The 15,701-nt window shown below is 38.9% G+C and overlaps 1 protein-coding gene across 1 annotated transcript in view; it reads right to left on the bottom strand.

Annotated features, from left to right (window-relative positions):
- Window positions 1-15,701, bottom strand: part of Ctnna1 (catenin alpha 1) — a 124,889-nt gene that overhangs the window by 76,213 nt on the left and 32,975 nt on the right. Inside the window, exons 4-6 of the mRNA XM_055625295.1 lie at window positions 5,596-5,762; window positions 5,021-5,140; window positions 834-1,103 (exon numbers count right to left, since the gene is read on the bottom strand). Of these exons, the coding sequence (XP_055481270.1) occupies window positions 834-1,103; window positions 5,021-5,140; window positions 5,596-5,762 (557 nt within the window). The remainder of the gene's footprint in view (window positions 1-833; window positions 1,104-5,020; window positions 5,141-5,595; window positions 5,763-15,701) is intronic.

The following is a 15,701-nucleotide window of genomic DNA, read 5'->3' on the forward strand; positions in this document are numbered from 1 at the left end:
GGAAGGAAGGAAGGAAGGAAGGAAGGAAGGAAGGAAGGAAGGAAGGAGAGACAAAGAAAAAGAGAGAAGGAAGGAAGGAAGGAAGGAAGGAAGGAAGGAAGGAAGGAAGGAAAGAAAGAAAGAAAGAAAGAAAGAAAGAAAGAAAGAAAGAAAGAAACCACAAGTGCTGCCATCTACTGGAGGCCGTGACTCACTTTGGGTTAAATTAAAAACAAAACCCAATACACTAATTAATGTTGAGAAGAAAGGATAAAAGAGACACACCATATACATAGGAGATATTTAGGGCACCATCTATAAAAGCATTATGATAAAGAAAATTGAGGTTGAAATCTGTTTCAAAGTTGTTAAATTTTTGTGTTCACGGTTCAAAGCAAACCCCAGAGAACAGCACTCTAACTAGGCAGTGAGAGAAGATAAAGATGATGGCAGTATGATTTGTCTCATTTCTCAGTAGATCATGAGACAACACCTAACACGCTGCTTCTGTACCCATCACAGGTCTTCACTGGCCAGAGGGCCAAAATCCTGGCTGGAATGCACCACATTCACAGTCCCAATAAAAACCACATTAAAAGGAAGAACCACACAAGAAAACACATGTTGCATAAAAGAATCCTGAAGTCTAACCACAGTAGGAAAGGAAGGAAAAATACATTAAGCCAAGTTACAATAAAGTAAACTTATGACTCATAACAATTTCTTTCCACTTATATTACAAATTTAATTGGAAAATGGGCTTTCATCACAAGCCTTGATCATATTTCCCCAAGAACCAGTTATCTTTTGGCAGTTGATGAAGAGCCCAAAGTTTCTTCCAAAATGTAACTTACATCAAAGTTGTTGAGTGCATAGGCCAGCTCTCCGCCGCCGCCACCCTGGTGTTGGGAGGCATCATCTGATGCGGTAGCCTGGGCTGCATTAGAAATGCCTGTAACGGCCTGCTGCAGCTGCTTGTATATCAAATCCCGGTTGGCCTTATAGGCTGCAACGTCAGGGTGCTGTAGGCATGCCTGGGATGCAGTATAGAGGATTGGAACATTTTTCTGCAGGATTCCTCTAGCTGCGGCCATCTGGTCACGATGGCCCACATCTTTCAGTTCCTAAAGAAAAATTAAATAAATAAATAATTGAAGGATTCTTTATAAGGAGTCTATTTATAACAAGACACACCTGCGCTAACTTAGCAGTCACAAGGTTTGACTTGAATCTCCTAGCCTACTTTTTCCTGGACGTTTATTGTGTCCTTACTGTAAACTGTGTTCAGTTTTTTCCTTCTGTAAAACAGGAAGAGTATTATAGCTCTTTTAGCACTTTGAGAAATAAAATGGGATAATGTATACAAAGCATCTAGCACTAAATATGTACTAAATAAGGCATAAAAGTCACAACATAAAATTGCTTAACATCTACACAGAGAAACCCTGTTTCCAAAAACAAACAACAAAAAACGTGCTTAACATCTTGGTCAGGCCCAAATAACTAGCATAGATAAATGCACCTATTCTAACCAATCAGAAAGTCCATAAAGACATAGTTTAACAGAATAACATGAGAATTTAAGTTACCTTAGTTCATTACAAGAGTTTTATGAAATTTGGAACATAATACCATGTGTGCATGAACTTTGCAAACCAACTAGGTAAGGGTCTCACAACTGCACAACACCTCCTCCCCCTTCTTACTCCAAAGACCATTCTGGACTATAAACTATACTATTCTCAGAATTCATTGGCCAGTAAGTCACAAAGTGGAGGCACACGTGCTCCATGATTACAATTCATGATCATGACATTCTGTCAGTGTGGCCTCTAGTGAAGATGTCCCTTTCCACTTCTTTTACCCCATATTTCCAAGAATGAGGCTACTGGCACTATTCTAATTAGCAATGTCTAGAACACTAAGTGGGAGGGACGGGCTGAGTAACAAGGACACACGAAACAGAAGCAGCACTGCCTGCACCCAGGCAGCGCTGGCACTTCAGACACAGGGGTGAGAAATGAGGACCATTGCTACGGGAGGAGTCACCCTAAACTCTAAGTGTGCTCAACAATATTTTATACGTTCAGGATACATAATACATAAATGTTCAGTATTAATGTCACCAACTGAGTATTAGACACTGATTTAAATGTTTTTTTAAGATTAGTATTACATGTATAAACTGTAAAAGAATATTTAAATAATGTAGAAAAAGTCTGACTTGACTATTTAATGGATCACTTTCCTAGATGACTTCTTTATATATACATATATTCTTTAAATTTAAGTTTTATGTTATGTGCATTGATGGGAGGATGTCAGATCCCTGGAACTAGAGTTACAAACAGCTGTGAGCTGTAATGTGGGTGCTGGGAATTGAACCCAGGGAATTCAGGAAGAGCTCTTAACTGCTGAGCCATCATCTCTCCAGCCCCCAGATGACTTTGTAATTAAACAGTAGAGATACCAACTGGTTTCTTTCTTCTGAAACTTCATCTCAGTATGTATTTGGGGATTTACATCTTTATTCAAAACTTGTACAGTAACAGCTTACTTTTCCACCTAGAATTCTTTTCTCATTTGGAACCTGAATTTGCAAGTAACAGCTCACAACATGCCAAATGCCCTGTAGCATGCCACATTAGGCTAAATACTAAGAAACAGGACCCTGGAGACTTAAGAGTGTGAGTCATTTCAATATTCTAGTTATGACAGGGGTTGTGGCAGTAATCTTAAACATGTGGCACACATATTCTGTGAGCATTTTCTAAATATTTTGCCTTTACCACAGTGTCAAGGCCTCTTAAACCTAGGGCCATACCTGCCTTTAAGCATTTATAGTGTGCTTTGTTTTATAAAATGCTTTACCATCAGCCTTAATGTTCCTGGGTACTTAAAGGTACATCAGCACAGTCTCCTACAATGGCTGCACAGACATTCATGATCACCCAAAGCTAAGAGGTACCAGAATGAGGAACCAACATCTGATTTTCCTAAGCCACTAATTACACTAGTACAATATACTTCCACTTTTGCAAAGACTACATTAGGCTAAATATTCAGAAATATCCTGCGGCTTTAGAGATTTGGGGATCATTTCAAGAATCAAGCACAATAGGCACTGTGGCTAGTCATGAGGCTCAAATAACTGGAACGTATTTTCTATGTGCACATTTTCTGAACAAACTCTCATTTGCCAAGCATTAGGATAAATTTAAATCTATGATGAGAATAACAACCAAGTCTCATTTATCCTAGCTGTTGAAGGGTTCTACTTTCTCTCTTTAGAGACATTTTTATGTTGTACAAATAAACAAGACTTTTGTTAAAAAATAGGAAATAGGACATTACTATGGGTTATCAGTTTTATATTATGAATAAATCAAAAAGTATTCCTTTCAAGCTTTATAGTGCTGATTAATAATCCAAATTTTGATGAAAAGCAAGCTATAAAGCAACATAACAAATTGCTTATAAAATAATTCTATGTATTAGATAAGTGTCATGATTTCTTGACTTCACCAATCTGGTTACAGCTCAAGCAGACTATGGACAAACTAGAAAACACACCGAAGAAAAACTACTTTCCATAAATCTGACTTATGCCCCTCAGGCATTGTGAAAAGCTACCCTCTAAGTAATCTAACTCTAGTGAAAGTCTCTTCTCATCTCTCTCCTAACAATTCAGAACTGCAGCCAGAGGTGGCAATCGACAAAATTGAGAAGCAAGGTTTACAGAGTATGCCTTTTAGCCACTTAACATGACCATCAGGAAAGGGGCCTATAAATAGCACACAGCTTCATTCTCCTTTCTCTTCAGATTTTCTGGTCATGTTTCCACTGGTCAAACCTCAACAGGAACCTAAGGAAAAAGAGCTCATGGGCACATCCAGACAGGTTATGTTCCTGAGGCAGAAACAGGGCAAACTAGGGTAAAAAGTAGACACAGAGAAACTAAGATTTTGTGGTACCTTATTTCAAAAACACTTAAAATTTACTGGTATTTCTCTTTAATACACCGAGTATCATATGTAAGAGTAGTTCTCACCTTCTTTAATATAACTCCTCACGTTGTGGTGACCCCCAACGATAAAACTATTTCCTTGCTACTTTATAACTCTTAATTTTGCTACTACTATGTATCATAATGTAAATATTTTTGGAGACAGAGGTTTGCCGAAAGAGTTATGATCCATAGGCTGAGATGTGCTGATGTGTTAAGGAACGCCTAATGGATTCAGAATACAGTATTAAAATTCAGGAATAATTACTTTCAGTAAGTTTCTCTAATTAGATACAAATTCTGGACTGTTACTATGCTTTACCTCAAGAATGTCATCTAGCCAAGCATCCTGATACACTACATGCCTTTAACCCCAGCACTCAAATGTTGAGAAGAACACATAAGGCAGGAAGATCACAAGTTCTGGTTTTTTGTTTTGTTTTTGCTTTCCAAAACACGGTTTCTCTGTGTAGGCTTGACTGTCCTGGACTCATTTTGTATACCAGGCTGGCCTCGAACTCACAGAGATCACCCTGCTTCTGCCTCCCAAAGTGCTGAGATTTCAGGTATAGACCACTTCACCCAGCTGGAAGATCACAAATTTAAGGCCAGCTTTTAACTACTTAAAACAGAAACAATAATATGGAAATATGATGGCTTTGTTATTGATACAATATTGGAAATCAACCTCTCCTCTCCCTCTCTCCTTTTCTCCCTTTCTCTCTGCCTCCCCCCCCCCCCCCCCCCGCTAGCTTCAAACTCAGAGATCCATATGCCTCTGCTTCCTGAGTAATTGGGAAGCCACCACCAAGAGGCTGAAAGATCTCTCTTAATTTAATCCCTTATTTTGAGCCATGAACAGGGAGAAAGTATGAATACCAATAAGGCAATTCAGGTCACCCCACTACATAATAAAATACACTCAAGCCTGGTATACAGTGAGTTTCAAGTCAGCGGAGGCTTCATAGTAAGACCCTGTCTCAACAAAGAAGTAAGTAAATAACATTATAAAATGTTGGCAAATTATGCTCATACCTGTTGTCTCTTCGCTGCCATTATGTTCAGTTTATCTACTTCTGGTTTCAGAGCTTTGTACTGTATCCCTAGGTCTTGCTCATTGCCAGCATTCCTCAGTTTCAATATACCATCTTCCACCTAAAAAACACAACCCCCAAAAGCAAAAACTCTAAAACAGGCAAATTTAGATAAGATCACAAGATTCCATCTTTGATAGTCATTCAAAATCAATCCAAACAAGTATGTGTAGCTGATATGGCCCTTACATTATATTAGTGCTTTGAAGGAGAAAAAGGGGAACCTCATCATTTTATACATTGGTTTTCTAATTTGGGAATGCGATTAGTACAAAGAAACATATAATGAGTACTATAAAAAGACAGTCAAAATACCTTTGCTATATAATTTCTTCAGAAAACTGAGACAATAGGCTAGAGCAGAGCCTGTATCATATATACTTGAAACAGAGAAGATATTAAACAAAGCCATCACTGATTCAAAATCAAACTAAATCTTAATACTAAACTAAGTATAGCCAGCATTGACTTTACTATGATACAATGAACAAACTGTATATGTAGACCCAAACTTACAACTTTCAGCTGAACAAGTAATTTGTAGACATCTGCCATGTCAGCCAAAATCAGCAGCCGGGTAACAGCGGAGAGCAAAGCTCGAGCTGCCCGCACCATGTTACCTCGCTTCACAGAAGAGCATGGATCATCTGCAAATTCCCCAGCAGCACTCTTCATCAAATCTCCTATTTTACAGAATGAAAACACAAGACCAGAAGAAATTAGCCCAAATAATTTATTTATTGAAAAGTAAAGTACTTTACTTAAAGGGTAAAATGGCTCACACACCTTTATTTCACATATACATGTATTTAAGAGTACTCATTTCTGTTTTTCTCCCTTTGGTTTGTACTATCACTTAAGCATCCTCATATAACACTGATCAAAACCTAATACTCACTTTATAACAATATAACAAAAAGGCTTAAAAATACTTCTTCCTTTAACTCCATGACTGAAAGAAGTCAGATAAACGTTTACATCAGCTGTACGATCTTCTAGCTTTCAGCCATAACAACTCCTTAATCTAACAGGTGCTTATTAGTAATCAAAGAAAATGTGCAAGTCACAATGAACACCTAAGTGTGGAGGCCCATAACTGCAACCCCAACACTCCAGAGGCTAAAGGCTGGCAGGCTACAAAGTCAGACCCAGTCCCCCATCAGATCCAGTCTCACCGCCCAAAAGATACACACAACTGAACAATTCATTAAAACAATTTGTGTAGTCACAAAAAATAAGCTCTAAGAATATTAAGTTCAAATATCTGCTTAAAGGCTATCCCTGTGACAATAAGATAAAATTATTGTAATTTCTTTTTCATGTGTGTGTGTGTGTGTGTGTGTGTGTGTGTGTGTGTGTCCAAGGTTAACATTCCAGTCTTCTTCAACCACCTTCTACTTTATTCACTAAGCCAAGGTTTCGTCACTGAATCCACCGCTCTGATCTGGCTTAGTCAGAAAATCTTCCCAGTGCTGAAATTACAGGTGTATGCCAATCTCATGCAAAATTTATGTGGGTTCTGAGGATTCAAACTCCAAGCCCCATACTTGCAGTATAAGCACTTTAACCACTGACCCTTTGTCGCTGAGTAAGATTTTAATAAGATTTTTTTTTTCCTGTAAAATTAAGAGTAAAATGGGTCTGGAGAGATGGTTCAGCAATTAAGAGCACTGTCTGTTCTTCCAGAGGTCCTGAGTTCAATTCCCAGCAACCACATGGTGTCTTACAACTATCTATTCAGGGGTCTGATACCATCTTCTGGCAAGCAGGTGTACTCATCTACATAAAACAGATAGAGAGCACTCATCTACATAAAATAATTAAGTTCAGGGCTGGAGAGATGGCTCAGAGGTTAAAAGCAGTGGTTGCTTTTCCAGAAGTCCTGAGTTCAATTCCCAGCAATAGCATGATGGCTCACAACCACCTATAATGAGGTCTGGTGCCCTCTTCTAACATGCAGGCAGAACAGTATATACATAATAAGTAAATAAAAATACAAAAAATTAAAAAAATTAAGAGCAATTAAAAAACTCAATCAGCAATTGATTCTGATCAGCAAGATGATTCAGCAGATAAAAGTACTTGCCCCCATGCCTGACCACCTGAATTTGACCTCTGAAACCCACATAACAAAAGGAGAGAATCAGCTCTCACAGGCTGAACTCTTACCTCTCCATGCACACATACCTCTTTACATACACCTCCTGGACAATATATAAAATAAATAAAAACATTTTTAAATAAATTTAAGGAAGAAAAAAGAAAAATAAAAAGAGTTCTAGGCCAGCCAACAAAAAAGGGAGGGAGAGAGGGAGGGAGGGAAAAAGGAAGGAAGTATTTATTTTTCAATTTTTTCGACGATTCCTTTTTATTTTTTATGTGTATTAGTGTGTTGCCTGCATGTATGTTTGTGTGTGGGTGCCAGATCCCCTGAAACTGGAGTCCGACAGTTGTGAGCTGCACGTGAATGCTGGGGATTGAACCAGGGTCCTATGGAGGAGCAGCCATTTTTCCAGCCCCAAATTAATTAATTCTTAGGTAAGACAAAATAGTTCATGCCTATCAACCTAGCATTTGGGAAAGCAACAGAACTACAAAGTCGACTTTGAATACCTTAGGTATTCAACTAAGTTCCTAAGTTCCGGCTCCGTGGGACCCTGTGTCTGAAAAAGAAAATGAAAATAATAAGCCCATCAAGTGGTGGTGCGCCTTTACTCCCAGCAGCCAGAAAACAGGTGTGTGGTGTCTGTGAGTTCAAGGCCAGGGACTCTCTGGTAGGTGTTTTTCACAATACTTTATCTTTTGAAAGTCAGCCCAATCCCATCAAGTTAACATCAAGTAATTTAAATCTGAACCCAGAGCCTAGAAAACCTCTCAATCTACCCTCCCTCCTACCATGGTGGCACAGAAGAAGCTTTGCATTTTCCACTTTTTATAGTTGACAGAATATTTCTTTAAATTAAAATAGAGTGCCACACATATTCATGTTCTCATTTTCCTTTCTAATTCAAGTGTGCCCTGCTGCTATTCAGAAACACTCCAAAGAGAGACACTTGCTTCCTGATTACACATTCAAATAAATTCACAACATGCATTTCAACCTGGAATCACTTTCTTTAGGAAATTAACTAGTAAAAACCAAGTAACTGCAACATCACAAATGAAATCATGCCAAAGCCAAATGTTAACACCTAAATTAAGGTGGGAATGGTAGTGCACACCTGTAATGCCAGCACTTGGGATGCTTTAGGTAGGAGGATTGATTCAAGTCTGAGGCAAGCCTGGGCTACAGAATAAGAGTCTGTCTCCAAAACAGAAAATCAAACCAGTTTAGTGGTGCATTCCTAGACTCTTAGCACTAGGGAGACAGAGGCAAGAGGTTCAGGAGTTCGAGGCCATCCTCTGCTACACAGCCTACTGGAGGCCGGTCTTGGTGGCATGAAACCCCACCTCAAAATTAAAAAGAGAGCTCATGCAGCTGGCTCAGCAGTTAACAGCGGTACTTAGTTCTTCTCTCCCAGACTCAAGGAGCAAGGTGAGAAAACTGACTGCCACAAGCTGCCCTCTAATTTTAAAGTGTTACACGGCATAGCACACAAATGTACACACATGTATACATAAACAAATTAAACATGTTAAAAAGGAGAAGATTTTAAACAAAAACAAAATACTGGGATAAGTTCCTTTGCTGCGTTGTGCAAATATACATTAAGCCAGTACTATTACCTGCCGTAACTTAAAAGCATTATCTCAGTGGGTGTTATTTTCTGAGTTTAACAAGACAGATCTTTAGAAGAGGAACAATTTGGAAATGGTAAGAAACATTAGAATTTAATGATTTCACTTCTTTCCTCACTTACAAGCTGGCTGCATTAGCACTTGAATCTCTGCAGAGCAGCATATGCTCATACATGGGCACTGGTCCAGAAGCAGGCAGCATCTTTGACACATCCCAAGTCAAAGAAAGTACAGCCTCAACCCTGGAGACTTACAGTTTGAGACAGACAACTTAAGACGTAAAGCTCCCAGGTGACAACCAGTAAATGACTTCCCTGAATTTATATTTTGCTTCCCCTTCTCAAGTAAAATGAAGAGCAAGACAAGAATTAAGTGATGAGACTGGAGGCTTGAGGGTAAATAATGTATGAAGGAAATGGATGTACTGCTAACAGATCCAGATATAAACTCAAATGAGGAGGCATACAAACGAAGAAGAAAAAACTGGACAATTTCACTCATGCAGCAAGGGGGAGGGATGAAAAGCAAGACAGAGCTCAAAGACTAGCAGAAAATCAGCTGACTTATGGACCTAAAGAAGTTACTACCCAATCTAAAACCTAAGTGATTAATGGAATGTTTTCATGCTCTTCCAGGAGCATTACCAACATGTCTTGAAACTCATACTCCGCATCCCAAAGCAGAAACATTTGTGAACTATTTCCTATGAAAGAATCCCTGTATAAAATAAAAGCAAGTCCACAATCTCCACCTGACTAGAAAGGCCCACACACCCACACAAATCTCCTCATAGCTACTTTGTCTATCATAAATTCAGCAAACTCAGACTTCATTCTGCCTCTTGTTTACCTCTCAAAATCCTGTTCAAAGCAGTCACTGACAGTTCCTCTGTCCTGTGCCTCTTAACAGCTATCGTACAGGCTCTTACACAGATGTGAGCAACATTATTCTGAGGCTGCCAACATCTGCACTCAACAGAGCCAATTTCCACTTCCTTCAATGTGACTTTAGCCAGATGCCAGAAGTAAAAGAAACATATATACTTGCATATATATCAAAAAACTTGACAGCTTGCACTCAATATCCCTTTTGTTGGAAATTAAATACATCAATTAAAATTACTTTGCCCAGATTAACAATTTAAAAAATCTAAAATGCTCACCCCCTAGCAAGCATGAAGATTGAAGTTCAGATGTCCAGAACCTACAAGCCTTAGCAGAGGTAAGAAATCCTCAGAGCAGACCGGCTTGTTGCACCTGCTGGATTGGCAAGCTCTGGATTCAGGAGCCTGCCTCAGCTGGAAAGCAACCAAGGAGGACATCCAATGTCAACCTTGAGTTTCCACACACAGTGCACATGCATGTGCATACACAGACCCATACAAACACTCGTGCCATCACACACACGAACACTCCCAAAATAAAGCCCACACACAATGGCACACATACACTCCCTACAAACAAATAATTTAAACCAAAAAGGAAGAGGTCACTCATGCTCCCCACCTTACTACACAATGGCTAGGATAATGCTTTGATAACTATCAAATAAAAATAAAAAAACTTTCAAGCCGGACATGGTGCCAAATACCTTTAATACAGCAGTTGGGAGGCAGAGGTAGGCGGATCTCTGTGAGTATGAGGCCAGCCTGGTCTGCAAATTGAGTCCAGGACAGCCAAGGTTATACAGAGAAACCCTGACTCAGGGGAAAAGAGAACTAAAACAAAAACAAACAAAAAATTCATTATTCATCCTCTGTGGAATACTAAGAATACCAGTTTTACATGACTATAAAATTGTGTGTTTGTGAGTATACTTAAAAATAGCTGAAGATGGGCCGCAGAGATGGCTCAGAGGTTAAGAGCACTGGCTTCTCTTCCAAATGTCCTGAGTTCAATTCCCAGCACCCACATGGTGACTCACAGCCATCTATAATGAGATCTGGTGCCCTCTTCTGGCTGCAGGAGCTTATGAAGGCAGAACACTATATACATAATAAAATAAATAAATAAATAAATCTTTTAAAGTAGTTGAAGATAACTAAGCCAGAGAAGTTCACAAAGCAACTATGTTTACAAGTCATAAGATTCCACAGAAAAAGTTTCTTACTCTGAAATTAATCAGTCATGCTTTATATAGAAGGTGCTCAACAGACTAAAACAGTGGTATATGCCTGTTATGTCACAATTCAGGAAATGGTGGAAAACAATCAGGAATTCAAAGCCAGGGCCAGCTACATAGTGAGTTCAAAGCCAGCCTGAGCTAATAAGATTCTGTCTCAGGGAGGGAAGGGAGGGAGGGAAGGAAGGAAAGGTGAGGATGGGAATGAGAGAGGAACTTATGTAAAAATTGATACTTAGAACAATTTTGAGGCTGGAGAAATGGCTCAGTGGTTGAAAGTATTGGCTGTTCTTCCAGAGGACCCAGGTTCAATTCCTAGCACCCACATGGCAGCTCACAACTGTCTCTAACTCCAGTTCCAAAGAGTCCAACACCTTCACACAGACATACGTGCAGGCAAAACACCAATCCACATAAAATAAAATAAATTTAATTTGAAAAAAAAAAAAGAATAGAACAATTTTGGTTGCTTTTAATAAGCTGAAATCTTATGTCTACAAATGCGTAGCATTATTACCAAGGTTTGTGTAAAATAGAATACTAACCCAAATGCCAGAACTTAAAAAGTGGCCCCCCAATCTTAAGACATTACTACTTAAATGCAAACAGGCATGAACGGACACACTGCAAGCCAATATTAAAGCATTCTCTTTATATGTGCTAGACCACACTACTTACTAAACAAACTCTCTTCATCTAGCCATTTAAAGGTACTTGAGGTTCACACTACTGTTTCTCTGATACTGTAGAAAAGGCTGATTAGTCTATCAAGATGTTCTCCTCAAGTTCAGCAGAAGAACGAGAGTACAGACTAAGAAGTAACTGACTGTGGCTTATGTAACACAAAGCCATTATCAACCAAGCACGGTGGGGCACATCTTTAAGCCCAAGGAAAGAAGGAAGAGGGGAGATGATCAGGAATTCAACTACTTGACTCAAAACTAAAAATGCTTGCAGAACCCTGATCATCAGAGTTCAATCTTCTGACTCCACCTGGAAGGATGGAAGTGACTCCTCAAAGTTCTGTGCTTCTGTTCTCCACAAGCACATGCAAATGTGCTCTCTTCTCTCTTCTCTCTCTCTCTCCTCCCCCTCTCTTACACATACAAAACTTTTTTTAAAAACTGGTAGAATTGCAATAAAACAACAAAGGCTTCAACAAATCAACAAAAGGAAACTAATGTTTATAGATAACCAGCACTGCTTTAAGTACTCACATGCACTACATTTCAGATATAATAAAAAGTTCAGCACCTACCACCACTAAATAGCGAACTTTCCCCCAACTCCTATGCATGCTTTAAAACAAACAAACAAACAAACAAACCTCAACCACTGAGCTACACCACAGCTTGGCTAGAACAATTTTTTATTTATTTCTATCACTTTATTATGTGTATGTATGTGACATGTGAACATTCCCATGGAGACCAGAACAGGGTGTTGGATCCCTTGGAGCTGGAATTACATACAAGCATACATACATTACATACATACATACATGCTCGGTGTGGGTACTATAAAACAAATTCGGTTTCTCTGGAAGTATAGCAAATGTTCTTAACTCCTAAGTCATCTCTCTGGCTCCAGAGCAATGTTTTTAAAGGAAACATTTTAAACTTACAAAAGGAAAAAAATTCTAATGGGACATCCTAGTACTTATCAAGAATAATAGTTTTTTCCTACACAACATCACTTTATAGAGTAAATATGATCCTCTAGATAGAGAAAGAACTCTTCCCCCAGTGTCTTGGGTGGGGTTTAAAAATGTATCCAGATTTGTTTCACTGTCCTCTGCCAACAGAAAACCTATTCCAGACTGAGCATGAGTCAAGCTGGGCTCATTATAGACACTGAGAAAGAAAAGATTCTCTGCTGATGACCTAACTAAGAGGACTGTCTAGTTGTGGGCATCTTGTCCAGTAGTGCATGTACACAGTGCATGAAAAAGACAAGCAAACAAAATTACCAAAGCTAAAATAAGAGAACCTATGATCAAGTCCCTGGATATGTGACTGATACCTACGCTCAGGGACCCTAACTGCAAAGGTTCAAACTCCCTCCTGGCTCAAGTCTGAGCTGCATTTCTACAGTGCATAGTTGCAGAGGATATCTGAACATCACAAAACTGAAGGCAGAAAATTATTACCGGGGCTGAAGAAATGATGACTCAGAGTCCAATTCCCAGCAATTACATGGTGGCTCACAACCATCTATAATATGATCTGATGCCCTCTTCTGGCCTACAGGTATGCACACAGATAGAGTGCTCAGAAACATTAAACAAACAAACAAATAAATAAATACATAAATAAATACATAAATAAATGAATGAATGAATGAATGAATGAATCTTTTTGAAAAATGCAAAGTGATTTACAAAAGCAATCTTTTAGATTCTTAGAAATTATGATTCTCCGGAAACTTCCTAAATGTTTACCAAGCTATAGTTCACCAAGATGTATGTTGAGTATATATATTTTGTTGTTCGTATCTTCTTTTTTTAAAAAAAAATTCTGACCCAGACTGAAGACAGCTCAGTGGTTTGGAGCCCTGGCTGCTCTCCCACAGCAGCCCCCCCATCAGTGAGCCTGACCCCTCTTCTAGGCTTCACAGGCACCAAGCATGTGTGGTACACAGACACACGGAGGCACAGGCCTATCCACATAAAACACAAACAAAAAATTAAAACGAGATCCACTGGGCCAGAGAAATGGCTCAGAGATACAGAAACTTGCCACCAAGCCTGAGGGCCTAAGTTCCATCCCTGAGAGAGAGAACCAACTTCCTCCAAATTGCCCTTTGATCTCCACATGTACACCACTGCACGCGCACACACGTACTTAATCAAAACATTAAAATAAAATAACATATATTCCTCTTGGAGCTGGAGAGATGGCTCAACAGTTAAAAACACTTGCAGTTCCTCCAGAAGACCCAAGTTCATAACACAGTGCCCTCATTAGGCAACTCACAAAAGTAAACAACTGCTGGGGATCCAACAAGTCTGACCTCCTCGGGTACCCACACGCCTGTGATACAAATACAGACCACACACATACATACACAGTACTTCTAAAGCCTTAATAAAAATATTGCTAATCTTCAAACAGTAACATGGGAGAAAAAATGCAATAAAAGGTTTCGGCGGTGAAGAGGGACATAGAACCATAGTAGAGTGCTTGCCTAGCATGTCTGAGGCTCCAAGGCTCAGTGTGCAGCACTACAAAATCAACAAATAAATAATTTTTCATTAAGTGACTATAGTTACAGTTAAACTTTTAAAATATATTAGTAAAATGTTAAAAAGCTAGAATTAAAATAATATATTTATATGTAGCCAAGATTTTTAAAAAAATCAAAACTAAAGGAACTTACAATACTACTTTTAACTGCTAACCTAGCTGGTAAAAGTACCTGTTGCCAAGCCTGACAACCAAAGTCTGATCCAGGACCAGATCAGACCAGATCAGAGTTTTGAAAGAATTTTAAGGGCTGGAGAAAAGACTCGGTGCTTAGAAACACAGGCTGCTCTTCTAGAGGACCCAGGTTAGATTCCTAGCACCACATACCAGCTCGAAACCATCTGTAACTCCAGTTCCAGGGGATCCAATGCCCTCTTCTAGTCTCTACAAGCATCTAGCATGCAAACGGAGCATAGACATAAATGCAGACAAAACATCAATACACATAAAATAAAATTATTTTAAAAAGTTGAAAGAATTTTAAATGCAATGTTCACATATAAATCTAAGCATTTAGACAACTCATATGCTAAACACTGACAAAAGAAATCAAAACAGAATATCCTAGTTATGGATTGGAACACTCAATTTAGTAAAAGTGTCATTTTTCGCTAAAATGATACTTACATTGAAAACTGAAACAAACTATAATAGCTAAATAACTAAGAAATAATAAATGTAGAAGACTCGGTTCTAAAAAAATATGTGCTATTATACTAGCTAATCTGTGGTCAACTTGACTGGATTTAGAATCACCTGAAAAAGCATGTGTGACATAAGTGGGAAGACACCCCGAGCTGGGGTGGTACCACCTCACTGAATAGAAAGGGAAAAAGGGAGGAAGGCAGCTTTGCACCAACACTCATCTGTTTCCTGATCTGCCCAGATGCCAGAAGAGCCCACTACCACAGCTGTGAGCAGTCTTCCTGCCTCACCTTGCCCACTCCCAGGTAGTCAACCCGAGAAACAAATAAAGCTTTCCTCCTTTAAGCTGCTTCTTCTGTTACAGAATTTTTTAAAAAAGTAATAAAGTGTATTACTTCTTTATATAGTATATAACCAAAGCTGTGTGGAATAGACAGAAGAAAAGTGAAGATTAATAGATCAGTGGAAAGAAACAAAGAACCCAGATATAACTCCATGCAAGTACAATCAATGGATTGTTAATAAATGTGCAAAATTAATTCAATTATAAAAGACATTTCCAACAATGCTGGAGTAACTGGGTTCTCCATAGACAAAAAGAGGAAGAGGGTGACATAAACATATTTGATAAAAATTAACAACTCAAAACAATTCAGATTTAAATACATAATTTAAAAATACAAAAGTAGCTGGGCATAGTGGCCCACAATTTTAGTCCCAGCAGGAATAAGCCCTATGTGTAGAAGAACAGCCTGGTCTACACTGTAAGTTCTAGTAAGAGCCAGTGCTACACAAAGAGACCCTGTCTCAACACAGACAACAGAGAGATGGATGGATGGATGGATGGATGGATGGATGGATGGATGGATGGAT

Source organism: Psammomys obesus, unplaced genomic scaffold (genome assembly GCF_907164565.1).
Source record: "Psammomys obesus unplaced genomic scaffold, mPsaObe1.curated_primary_1811, whole genome shotgun sequence".
NCBI lineage: Eukaryota > Metazoa > Chordata > Mammalia > Rodentia > Muridae > Psammomys > Psammomys obesus.